The 11,443-nt window shown below is 39.7% G+C and overlaps 4 protein-coding genes across 4 annotated transcripts in view; 3 read left to right on the forward strand and 1 right to left on the reverse strand.

The window, feature by feature from the left end:
• Window positions 1-832: 832 nt before the first annotated feature.
• Window positions 833-2,518, forward strand: LOC106295716 (50S ribosomal protein L3-2, chloroplastic-like). Its single transcript, XM_013731690.1, has 5 exons — window positions 833-1,299; window positions 1,370-1,579; window positions 1,711-1,815; window positions 1,888-2,001; window positions 2,093-2,518. Exons 1-5 carry the CDS (start codon window positions 943-945, stop codon window positions 2,264-2,266), a joined length of 960 nt encoding a protein of 319 aa, XP_013587144.1. The 5' UTR covers window positions 833-942; the 3' UTR covers window positions 2,267-2,518.
• Window positions 2,519-2,726: 208 nt separating this feature from the next.
• Window positions 2,727-3,290, forward strand: LOC106292235. Its single transcript, XM_013727840.1, has one exon. It carries the CDS (start codon window positions 2,727-2,729, stop codon window positions 3,288-3,290), a length of 564 nt encoding a protein of 187 aa, XP_013583294.1.
• A 1,074-nt stretch (window positions 3,291-4,364) lies between these two features.
• On the forward strand, window positions 4,365-6,985 carry LOC106295717 (novel plant SNARE 13-like). Its single transcript, XM_013731691.1, has 10 exons — window positions 4,365-4,690; window positions 4,760-4,852; window positions 4,966-5,059; window positions 5,336-5,373; window positions 5,496-5,596; window positions 5,941-6,020; window positions 6,098-6,154; window positions 6,231-6,323; window positions 6,403-6,477; window positions 6,573-6,985. Exons 1-10 carry the CDS (start codon window positions 4,614-4,616, stop codon window positions 6,678-6,680), a joined length of 816 nt encoding a protein of 271 aa, XP_013587145.1. The 5' UTR covers window positions 4,365-4,613; the 3' UTR covers window positions 6,681-6,985.
• A 536-nt stretch (window positions 6,986-7,521) lies between these two features.
• The window catches only part of LOC106292236 (probable sugar phosphate/phosphate translocator At3g17430), a 6,132-nt gene continuing 2,210 nt past the window's right edge, over window positions 7,522-11,443 (reverse strand). The window contains 9 exon segments of the mRNA XM_013727841.1: window positions 7,522-7,652; window positions 7,655-7,709; window positions 7,902-7,996; window positions 8,100-8,367; window positions 8,427-8,722; window positions 8,795-8,856; window positions 8,993-9,043; window positions 9,146-9,177; window positions 9,388-9,495. Of these exon segments, the coding sequence (XP_013583295.1) occupies window positions 7,552-7,652; window positions 7,655-7,709; window positions 7,902-7,996; window positions 8,100-8,367; window positions 8,427-8,722; window positions 8,795-8,856; window positions 8,993-9,043; window positions 9,146-9,177; window positions 9,388-9,495 (1,068 nt within the window). The 3' untranslated portion in view covers window positions 7,522-7,551.

Here is an 11,443-nt window from a genome sequence, read left to right on the forward strand (position 1 = left end):
CATTCACCTAGCCAAATACGGATAGAGCGAACCATCCTGAAGAAACAACATACTACAAGAGTTAATGCATGACGATGATATGAAAACCGCCATTTTTATTGCAGCAAAATTAAAAAAAAAAACGAGCTAATCATGTTCATATTTAATGACAGGTGATCATATCTTCAGATTACATAAGAAAAAAATACAAAACAATAAGTTGAAAATCGAACAACAATTAATGCATGACGATGATCATTCTCCTTAAAACATTCTATATATAGGACTGTCATAAATTAACTACGATGAAACTAATTAATACCTTCAATTTTCTCTGAATTTACTCTTAGTGTTTATGGTGCAGAAGCTTACCGGGTGGATCCCCTTTTATAGCGAAACCCGACATGAGCTTTCTCACTCTAGCCCCCATACAAACTTTTTGCATGCCTTCGAAGATCTTTTTTACTCTGATGCTCATTTCCATGCACAGGCTGTTGTCAGAGATAGAACCCGCTCATTCGTCAATTCTATTTGTAAACTCCGTAAAGTTATTTTAGCGGATATATATAATAGGTTAATGATTACTAACCCCCAATCGAAAACAATAACCCTTTTAGCCTCCAACCTAGACTAAGCCTACGGCAAAACCTCTTCCTTATCGTATATAAGGGCCTTATCGTCATTTTGCTTTGCCTTCTGACAATCGAAAGCCCACAACTTTTTTCTGATGGGTATCCACCTAATTTCGACATTCTTTTTGTATTTTGGCCCAATTTACCTTTAAAAAAAAAGAGGGAAAATAAATAAAATAATCATTGAAGACTCTCTCTCTCTCGCTTAGCGGGTTCGTCAAGAGTAGCAACAGTCGACTCCCCCCATCTAAAACCCTACGCAAAAGCCTCCTCCTCCGAGTCTCTCTCTTCTTCCGCCATTGAAGCTTTGCTTCGATTCGATTCGAAACCCATGGCCGCCGTATCAAGAGGCCTCGTTTCTCGCATCACTCAGTTTCTATCGATCCGATCTATAACCCCTACATCCTCGCAAACTCCTCCCCACTCTAGCTTCTTCCTCATCCGACGATTCAGCTCCGACGCTGGATTACTCGACGGTAATGAATCCGATCCGACTCGGATCATCGAGGCGAAACCCGGAGAGATGTCCCGGAGCTCGAAAAGGACAGGGATCATCGCCGTAAAGTGCGGGATGACTGCTCTCTGGGACAAATGGGGAGCTAGGGTTCCCGTTTCTATCCTCTGGGTCGATGACAATATCGTCTCTCAGGTCAAGACCGTTGGGAAAGAAGGCATCTTTGCGCTACAGGTAAAGCTACTTGATGAGTGAGTGATAGCTCGTGGTGGTTTAGTTAATGTTGGTGTTGTTTGTTCTGTAGATTGGATGTGGGCACAAGAAGGCTAAGCATTTGACGATGCCTGTGTTGGGCCATTTCAGAGCTCAAGGTGTGCCGTTGAAGAGGAAGCTGAGAGAGTTTCCTGTGACGGAGGACGCTCTGCTTCCCGTTGGGACTGAACTCGGTGTGCGTCATTTTGTTCCTGGGCAGTTTGTTGATGTCACTGGGATCACTCGTGGGAAAGGTTTTCAGGTGAAAACTGATTTAAAGCTTTCATCTTTTATTTTGCTTGACATAGAACATAAGTGTTGGAATAGTCAAAGTAACAATGTGGAACAGTGTTTGGTGTAGAGTGATGGATGTGTTGTTGATGTAATTTGCAGGGAGTCATGAAAAGATATAAGATGAAAGGAGGGCCGGCATCACATGGTTGTTCAAAGGCACATCGAAAAGGTGGTTCCACTGGTCAAAGAGATGATCCGGGAAAGGTATGTGTCAAAATGCTTCTTTTGATTGAATTATCTCTAAAGCAAGAACTGACTTGTTAACTCTGTGAGCAGGTGTTCAAGGGAAGAAAGATGCCTGGGAGAATGGGTGCAGAGCAGAGGACAGTAAAGAACGTTTGGGTTTACAAGATTGATCCTGCCAGGAACCTCATCTGGGTTAGAGGACAAGTAAGTATCTCAAGTTGGTGTCTTTAGGATCGTTCTATGTGAGTGTGGTTGGGTCTTCCTACAGATTGGTGAGTCTTTGTTGATGTTACAGGTTCCTGGTGCAGAAGGAAACTTTGTGTTCATAAAAGATGCATTCTACAAGAAACCAGACATCTCAAAGCTTCCATTTCCAACGTACTTAGCCCCAGAAGACGAGGACCTATCAGAGTTAGAACCGTTGGTGGCAGATCTCGGAGAAGTCGACCCATTTATGCTGGCAGAGTGATGATCGTGAACTTGATTTTGACCTTCTTTTTAACGTTTTGTGGAAGACAAGAAGCTGAAGGAAGTTGAATCACAGAGCTAAAGCTTTTTGCGATGGAAAATTGTATTTTCCTATTTGGTTGTATGAAATTGAAAACGATGGATAGAGAGGAATCTAGTCTCGCATTTGTTGAGTTTTTGCAATAAGCAATGAAGAAACAGAGTTCTGGTCTTATCTTCTTAAATATATATACAAAGACGTACGTACACATAATGTTTACTTTGTATGTTTACTTACAGTAACGTAAAATAAAAGCTTAACTTTTAATATTTCAGCAAGAATCAAGATCCATACTTAGTCTCCTATATAAGTCCTTCAACTCCCAACGGAATACAGTTGTGTTGTCATTTCTTCCGAACCCAAAGATCTTGAAAAACCTTCTGAGAACACAAACGCTTCTTCCATCTCTTTCTCTCTCGCCATGAATCCAGAACCGAGTCAACTCCAATGCGCAGCTTGCGAGGAGCCTGAGCCGCCGTTCATCCTCACCGTCATCAAAGACAACGTTTTCCGGAGACTCTGCGCTGATTGCTTGCTCAAGGAGCATCGTGGCCTCTTCTGCCCTGTTTGTCTCGACGTCTACGTCGCCCCCCCTCCTCCAGACGCTGTTAACATCTGCCTCCTTTGCTCTTCCACCACTCACCTCAACTGCTCATCCTCCTCCTCCGACGATCATTTCTTCACTTGCCCGCCATGCTTGGACCCTAATAACTTCTCCTTCTTCCCCAAGTCTCTTGACAACGACGGCTCAGGAACGGTTCTCGACTTACAAAAGGCCAAGGCTCTCGTCGCAGCGGCGGAGATAGCGGTAGCTTCTGCCAAGAACGCGGCGGCTCAGTTAGAGGAAGAAGCTGTTAACAAGAGCATCGAATCTAAAGACGCCAAGGAGAAAGCTAAAGAAGCATTGGAGTATCTTGAGGACGTTAAAGATAAAGCTTCCGGGAAGAAGATTAACCCTAGGAAGAGGAAGAACAGTGACCGCTGATTCAAGAACATCTCACAAGAAAGATCGGTATGTAGGGATTTCAATAATAGATAAGATGGAGACTTTGATGAGTTTAGGGTTTTGATATTAGGGCTTTCTTTTGTGTAGTGGGTGTGTTAGACGACGCAGTGATGATTCTCATTCATAGTAATGTGTATATTTCTTCAAACCTGGTCCTTTACAAGTCTCTGTGTGATTTGATTACAAGTTATCGTCTTGTTGTATTGTTTACTGGTTTTTGGAGATCTTTTCATGGAAGAAGACTTTTGTTGATTCATGTACTGAGTTCTCATGATAATGTGATCATGAATTAGGGTTGATTAACAAAATATATCCAATAACTTGTGGGAAAAGCAAAAGAATCATCCAAGACAATGGTATTGCATTGATGTTTTGGCTTGGAAATTGAGATAATTTTGGTTGTGTTTCAAAAAAAAAAAAAAAAAAAAAAAAAAAAAAAAAAAAAGACTATTTTGGTTTGCAACACGAAAATGGAAAGAACAAGTTCAGGCATTTCCAAAAGTAGGTTTTGCCAATATTGATTACGTAGAGGGTTAATTAAATAGATTTCAATTACATAGCGGCTCCTCTGTAACATTTCTTAAAATATAAGCCCTCGTTTTGCAAATCCGTTAAAAACAACGAGTCAGCCTAGAACAGAAACCCTAAAAATCGCCCGAGTCGAGTTAATTCGCTCCGTGACTCGTCCCGCGAAAAACGCTTCGTCGATTCGTAGCTCAAAACTCTCGCTTCGCCGCCTGCAATGAAGATTAGTGTCCTAACGTTGAGGACGTAGTTAATGTTGATCTTAGCGATGAAGATTAGTGTAATCTTAATATTGCTACTGTCCTTGAGCTCCCTAACAAGTACTAGCAAACAATGTGTATTTCAAAAAAAATGAAATAATTTTGTAACGCAAGTAGTTTGAGTATTTATTCAAAGAAAGGATATATACAGAGTTGATAACTTGATATGGACCCCCAAATAAGTTGGTGCTGCGCTGTCACAATACGTGTATTTTTAATTAATTAAAATTTAATATCATATATCTGACGTAAGCTTCTTCATCTCTTTCTCTTTCCCTTTCCGTTGTTCCAGGCACTCTCGTGTGTTTAGGCGTTTTTCACATTCTCTAAATTTTACCTTAATTATACTTGTTTTGAATTTTCCTTCCGTTTTGGGAAATGTCTCTAACTAACTTGAGTTAATCGTCAAAAAGCTAGGGTTTTATCGTTTTGGGGCCTTTGTTAGTTCTGTGTGTTTAGGGTTCGCCGGGGAATTCCGAATTGATAATCGTCGGAGCTCTGAATATCTCCCGGCGAGATGGCTTGTAATATCCCGATGAGCCCCCAATTGGAGCAGATCCATGGCGAAATCCGTGACCACTTCCGAGCCCTCGCGTATGCTCTTTCTTATACTCGATTTTGAGGAATTTAAAAGTAACATTTAGAGATCGTTTGTTTTGACAGGAATGGTTTCCAGAGGTTGGATAAGATCAAGGATTCAACTCGACAAACCAAGCAACTCGAGGAACTCACTGACAAGATGCGAGACTGCAAAAGGTTATCACTTGTTGGCGTTATTCTTCTTCTCTTTTTGAGCTTGCTGACAAGCAAGGAAACACTACTCATGTGACCAAATATATTTCTATATCTCTCTAATGCTGTCTCCTCAGGTTGGTCAAGGATTTTGACCGTGAACTCAAGGATGAGGAAGCTAGTAATCCTCCTGAAGTAAATAAGCAATTGAATGATGAGAAACAGTCTATGGTGAGTTAGACTGATGCCTTTCTTTTTTTGGACAACAATGAGATGCATCTCAAGTATATGTATGAATAAGTAACTTAATCACCTTCGTACAGCATTAATCGCATTCCAGTTTGCTTAATTTTTAGTGCCATTGTAACCAATATTGATATATTTAAAGTTAGATATTGAGTGTCAAATGTTATCTATCCCTCCCCTTTACACTTTGTGTCTACTACCGCTTTGTTTGTTCATGTCTGCTTTTCTAACTTCGCCAGCCATCGTGTTTTAATGTTGCAGATTAAGGAACTCAATTCTTATGTTGCTCTAAGAAAAACGTAAGTGCTTCTATCATTCTACTTTTAGAAGCTCTCCATTACTTGAACCTTTTACACCGTCCTTTTTAGGTTCCTATTAGTTTTGTCTGTTCATGCATGTTAACTTGGTCTGTGTACTTCAGGTATATGAGTACCCTTGGCAACAAGAAGATTGAACTTTTTGATATGGGAGCTGGACCCAGCGCCGAACCTACACCTGAGGACAATGTTCAAGTCGCTTCAGGTTAGTCCTCTATGCTTGCTTTTCTATGATTACTAATAATTGAATTGTCCAAACACATCAAGAGACTGTATGTCTGAAGCTTAAACTTAAAACTCCTTGATGCTTTGAATATGGTGAACTATTTATTTTTGCTCTTTGTTTAATGGCATGTCATAATTTCTGATGTATGTGAGTAAGTTTATGGTAAACGGTTGTACTTTACTAGAAATTTTATCGGTTGGCCTGATATCCTTAGTGTTGCTCAAGTGTATAGACAAAGGTCTCGCTTAAAGAAATATCCTAATTGAGTTTAACAATAAGTTGAATATTTTAGAATGGTGGGGCTTATGTCGTTTTATGTATAGCTATGTCAAACCAGGAGCTTGTTGATGCTGGAATGAAAAGAATGGATGAGACTGATCAGGCCATTCAGCGCTCAAAACAGGTAAACTACAAAATGAAGAAGTGTGTTCCACTTACTTGTTGTTACTATATCTATGGTAACATTCTTGTTCTTTTCAGGTTGTAGAACAAACACTAGAAGTTGGAACTCAAACTGCAGCTAATTTAAAGGGACAGGTAATGCAAAGCATTTTCCATCGATTCCCTGTTAGTCTTATGTGTACAGTCACAAATAATCCGAAATGTATTGCAGACGGATCAAATGGGACGCGTTGTGAACCACTTAGACACGATTCAGTTCTCTATCAAGAAAGCATCACAGCTTGTGAAAGAGATAGGGAGACAGGTATATAACCTCGTATGAACACAAAATTTTCCCTTTGGCTTGACCACAAAACGTGAATCTCTGCGTCTTCTTATTTCAGGTGGCTACGGATAAATGCATAATGATGTTCCTGTTTCTCATTGTATGCGGTGTGATAGCCATTATCGTAGTGAAGGTACATTGCTCATTCCAGTGAAATGAAAGTTGTGATTGTTCATTGGAAAGTTGTAACTCTGTTTTTTTGTTTCTTGTTGTATAAACTCTATTCAGATCGTCAACCCGAATAACAAGGACATCAGGGACATCCCAGGATTAGCTCCTCCAGCGCAATCGAGGAAGCTACTATACTTGAGGAATCCGGAGTACATGGGAAGATAGAATCTCTGCCTGTATATGTTATTCACGTGTAATGAGGAAGTTGCGTCTTGAGGTTCGATAATATATCTTCTTTGCCTTTTCATTTGTTCACAATCCATTTCATGGATGAGAGAGAGAGGGGTTGTGTGCTTTGGTAGTTGACGAGGCTTGGGGTTGTTTATGTTCATGTTCTTTTGTTTCTTTTCACCCCAGTCATTTGAATCTGGGTTTTGATTGGAGAGGGTTTGTATATTTCATCATTTGTTTTCTTTGTAGTAACCTATCACTTCTTTTGTATAAAATTCAGTACCATGTTATATACTCTCTTTCACGTTCTCATTAGGATCTTTCTGTTTTGTCCCTCTGTAGAAAATGTCAGGAATTTCCACTGTAGAAAATTTACTAGCTTGGAACAATCCATACAGATAATTTTACACATGCGTGACCACATTTAAGTCTTTAGGTAATTGTTGCAACTTTTATAGGTTCGTTTTGTAGCACCTTCTTCATAACTTCATTATTATTGGAGAATCATCTTTTACCCTTGACCCAAATTTACCTTGGAGAGGTTATATAGTACCAACATTGATCTAGACTAAAGTTAGCATCATCACCATATATAGAAGGGTTGATGATGCTCAGAAGTCATAACTCTTGGATTGTAACGAAATCAAATCCAGAATCAAGTAATGATGAAAGACCAAATATGTATGTATAAATATAACACTAACGTCAATTCACTACAACGAATTTGTGACTACCGTTTTTAAGTTAGTCATCGGTAATAATCGGGGATGATGATGATGCTCCTTTTCTTTTTTAACGCAACAAAAAAAAAAGTAAATGAACTAGGAAGCAAAACCTCTATCATACGTTTTTTTTTACTAGCATCTTAAGCGGCCTGATTTCCGAGCTGCGTCCGACCAATATGAGATAGCCGTGACGTAATCAAAGGGGCTTCCTCATCGTTTATCTCGGCTCCTACTCCTGGGACTCTCCACCGACATCAGGATTGAACTTATCTGAAGACTTCTTCTCCATCTTCCACTCCTATATGTAATACTTGTGTTCATCAGTTTGTTACATTATTACATATACACAAAAAAAAGTAATTGTTTCCATGGGAAGCTATCATGTTTCTAACATGGTTTTACAGATTCATTGCATCTATTTTTATGGAATCATAATCTCTACCAAGTAGAAAGGTTACTTAGGGTAGGGGTCGAATATGTTTTGACTAACCTTATTGATTCGATCCGGGAGACTGTCGGCAGTTAATTGAGACGCCTTCACGTCCCTTACTTTTATGTAATTGTACATGACAACACCACATAGCGCTGTTGTCAAAATACATGACAAGAAACAGATAGTTAAGACAGTCATCAAGCTAGGAAAAATGTTTACAACAAATCAAACTTGTTGTGAAATGAAGAAATCTACCAATTGCGTATCCAATAATGTTCAGTCCAGTGATGGTTGACTCAGGAAAAATGACAGTGGAGAGTGCTATGAGAATCCAGTCTTTGAGAACACCAGCTACTCGTATAGTTACTGCCCCTGTTCTCCCTATCACTAAGAATATGGTGAAGTTCAAGGCAAGAGCACACAGAGCATTTGAAAAGAAGAATCAGAAGTTTAATTGGATCTGTGCAACTTCCATCGTGGGTTTCTCCAACACATACCAAGGGAAAGCTAGAAAGACAAAAAACTGCACCAAGATACAAGCGTAAGAGCACATATAGTTGTTTGAGCACTATCAGTATTCACGAGTGAGTACCTGCAGGGAGCTATGTAATATAAGCTGTTAATAGGGTTTAATGTCAACCCTTTCTTCTGGAGAAGAACTTGAGTTAGCACCAGTCTAAGTGCTTCAGCAAAGATGCCTGTGACCTGATAGACCGTCCCAACTACATTGAAATGGATTTCTCCGTAAGAAGATATAACAACTCCAACACTGACCAGCAACATGTTGGAGAACACGTCGCACCTTGGTTTGTCAGTGCCGCGAATAACTGCCATGATAAACGTTGCTACTGGCATTGAAAAATTCCAGAGTCACGTAGCTTTGTAAAATGAACAGAAAGTCTACGCAAATATTGATTAATTAGCCAAAATGGTTTAGTCTCTTTGCATACTTAGAGCTTTGAGCATCTGAATGAAGGCAACAGAAATGTGCAAGTATGCAGTAATGCCAAACCTGCACAAAGGAGAATATAAGATAGAGAAGAGGCAGTTTGGGTCAAGTATGACTAGCTCGATGGTCAACTCAGAAATTAAAAAGTTAAGTAGGAGAAAAGCATCAAGAAACTTAACTAGGTTTAACAGGAACTTACCACAGGCTTGATGCAAAGAATGCGCTTATAGGTACAACACATGTTGCGTATCTGGACACAAGAAGTGTGTCAAAATAGAGATATGATGGAACTTAAGTACAAAAGAGAAAAAAAAATAATGGAAAAAAGTACCGAGTAAGATGGCTTGGTTACATTTGAAATGTCATTTTAACCGGAGCTACAACCTAAAACACATAGGAGAAACTCATCACCGGACAAGCAAGAAAAGAGTCCAAGGGTCCATACAAGATACCATATTTTGAAAGAGCCACTCCACATATGATTTGCTTAAGCATACTCCATACAAATGGAGGGGGATAAAAAAAACTCTAATGCAAGGACGCATAGCCAAAACTGGGAGTGTACATATGAAACTCTCTGAGTTATTTAAATACCTTGAACACGCGAATAAGAAGGAAGGCCACAAATCCAGAGAACCCCATATGGATCATCGTCAGCGTTATAGGAAGTGGAAAATTGAAGTACTTTGGGGATAAAACCCACTGCAAACAAAAAGACACCATTTAGAAGACAGCCTCTAATGTAACAAATATTGAATCGTAACACTATGAATCAAGAGTATAAGCTCAATGTCTCAATAAGTACTCACTTTGTTAATTACTTCTCAAAGCCTCAAACTCAAACTCATAAGTTATGCCACAATCATAGCATCTCCTTATATACTACTTTAACTTTCCTAAACTCATTAGGAAACATATCTTATAGATAACTCTCAATCTAACCTAATCTCATTAGGATAATTATAACTTATAACTAAAGCTATCTACAAGCTTAGGTCAACATTCTCCCTCTTAAGCTTGTAGTCATCTTCAGACACATTTTGAACTCCAATGAGATCTCTCATCTCTTTAAACTTAATCCTTCCAAGTGCTTTGGTTAGAATATCAGCCTTTTGAACTCTTCCGGCTACATGCTCCACGTCCACCAGACCTTTCTCAACACACTCTCTAATAAAATGGAACCTTGTGTGAATATGTTTACTACGTCCATGAAATACTGGATTCTTCGAGAGTGCGATTGCAGACTTATTATCAATACGAATGAGCGCATTTTGAACACCATCACTCGTGATCTCTTCAAGGAGCTCTTGTAGCCATATTGCCTGCTTTGCTGTCTCTGTAGCCGCCATGTATTCTGCCTCACAAGAAGATAAAGCAACGACTTCTTGTTTCTGCGAACACCAAGTAACCGGACACTCATTTAGATAGAAGACTTGTCCTGTTGTACTCTTCCCATCGTCTGGATCGACATTGTAACTACTATCACTGTAGCCAACTAACCCCTTCTTGCAGTCTTTCACATAGCGCAGACCAAGCGAGCACGTACCCTTCAAATATCGCATGACTTGTTTCAATGCCACTGCATGTGATGTCTTAGGATCATGCATATAGCGACTAAGAACCCCAACACACTGAGCAAGATCCGTCTGGTATGTATCAAATACCAAAGACAGCCAATGTTCCTTCTAAACTCCTTTGCATTAGTTCCATCTTCATGTATCAATCTTGCTAGCTTCAATCCGGGATCCATAGGAATGTGCGTCGAGTTACACTCACTCATTCCCGCCTCTTCCAAGATTTTCACAGAATATCTTTCTTGTTTTAGTATTATAGCATCCTCAAGCTGTGTTACTTCAATCCCAAGATAATAGGTAAGCTTCCCTAGATCGCTCATCTCGAATTTTGCTGCCATCTCTTCCTTGAAGTCTTGTATGGCGTTAAGACTTGACCCTGTGATGAGCAAATCATCAACATAAACAGCTACAATAAGTATGGCTCCTTTAGTTTGCTTCCGAAAGAGTGACGGCTCCTTAGAACACTTTGCGAAACTCAGCTCTCTCAAGATCGAATTCAGTTTGATGCTCCATGCTCTAGGAGCTTGTCTCAATCCATAGAGAGCCTTGTGTAGTTTATACACTTTATGCTCGCTGCCCTTTGCTTTGAACCCTTCTGGTTGGGAAACATACACCTCCTCCTGTAAGTCACCTTGTAGGAATGCCGTTTTTACATCGAGATGATGGATCTCCCATCCATTCGATGCTGCTAACGCAATCACTACAAGAAAACATATTTTTTACTAGGGCAGTATTCGTTGTAAATTCGTCGTAAACAGGGTGTTACGACGAATTAACGTCGAAAAACGTTTCGTTGTTAAACGTCCGTCGTAACGGAGGTTTCGTCATAAACGACTCGTTACGTTTACGACGAAATATATTCCTCGTAAAGCGCAGGGAAAGGATTCGTCGTAAACGCCACGTAAGACTTCGTCGTAAAGCCCACGTAATTATTTCGATGTAAAGCAAACGTAAATACTTTCGTTGTAAATCACTCGTAAACATTTCGATGTAAAATCCTCGTAAATATTTCGATGTTAATCACTCGTAAACATTCGATGTAAACTCCATGTAATGTTTACGAGGAGTTTACATCG

Source organism: Brassica oleracea, chromosome C5 (genome assembly GCF_000695525.1).
Source record: "Brassica oleracea var. oleracea cultivar TO1000 chromosome C5, BOL, whole genome shotgun sequence".
Taxonomy (NCBI): domain Eukaryota; kingdom Viridiplantae; phylum Streptophyta; class Magnoliopsida; order Brassicales; family Brassicaceae; genus Brassica; species Brassica oleracea.

Coding starts and splice junctions, on each gene's coding strand:
- LOC106295716 (XM_013731690.1), top strand. CDS start 943: ATGGCCGCCGTATCAAGAGGCCTCGTTTCTCGCATCACTCAGTTTCTA. Junction 1,580..1,710: donor CTCGTGGGAAAGGTTTTCAG/GTGAAAACTGAT, acceptor TGTAATTTGCAG/GGAGTCATGAAAAGATATAA. Junction 1,816..1,887: donor AAAGAGATGATCCGGGAAAG/GTATGTGTCAAA, acceptor CTCTGTGAGCAG/GTGTTCAAGGGAAGAAAGAT.
- LOC106292235 (XM_013727840.1), top strand. CDS start 2,727: ATGAATCCAGAACCGAGTCAACTCCAATGCGCAGCTTGCGAGGAGCCT.
- LOC106295717 (XM_013731691.1), top strand. CDS start 4,614: ATGGCTTGTAATATCCCGATGAGCCCCCAATTGGAGCAGATCCATGGC. Junction 5,374..5,495: donor TATGTTGCTCTAAGAAAAAC/GTAAGTGCTTCT, acceptor TGTGTACTTCAG/GTATATGAGTACCCTTGGCA. Junction 6,155..6,230: donor CAGCTAATTTAAAGGGACAG/GTAATGCAAAGC, acceptor AATGTATTGCAG/ACGGATCAAATGGGACGCGT.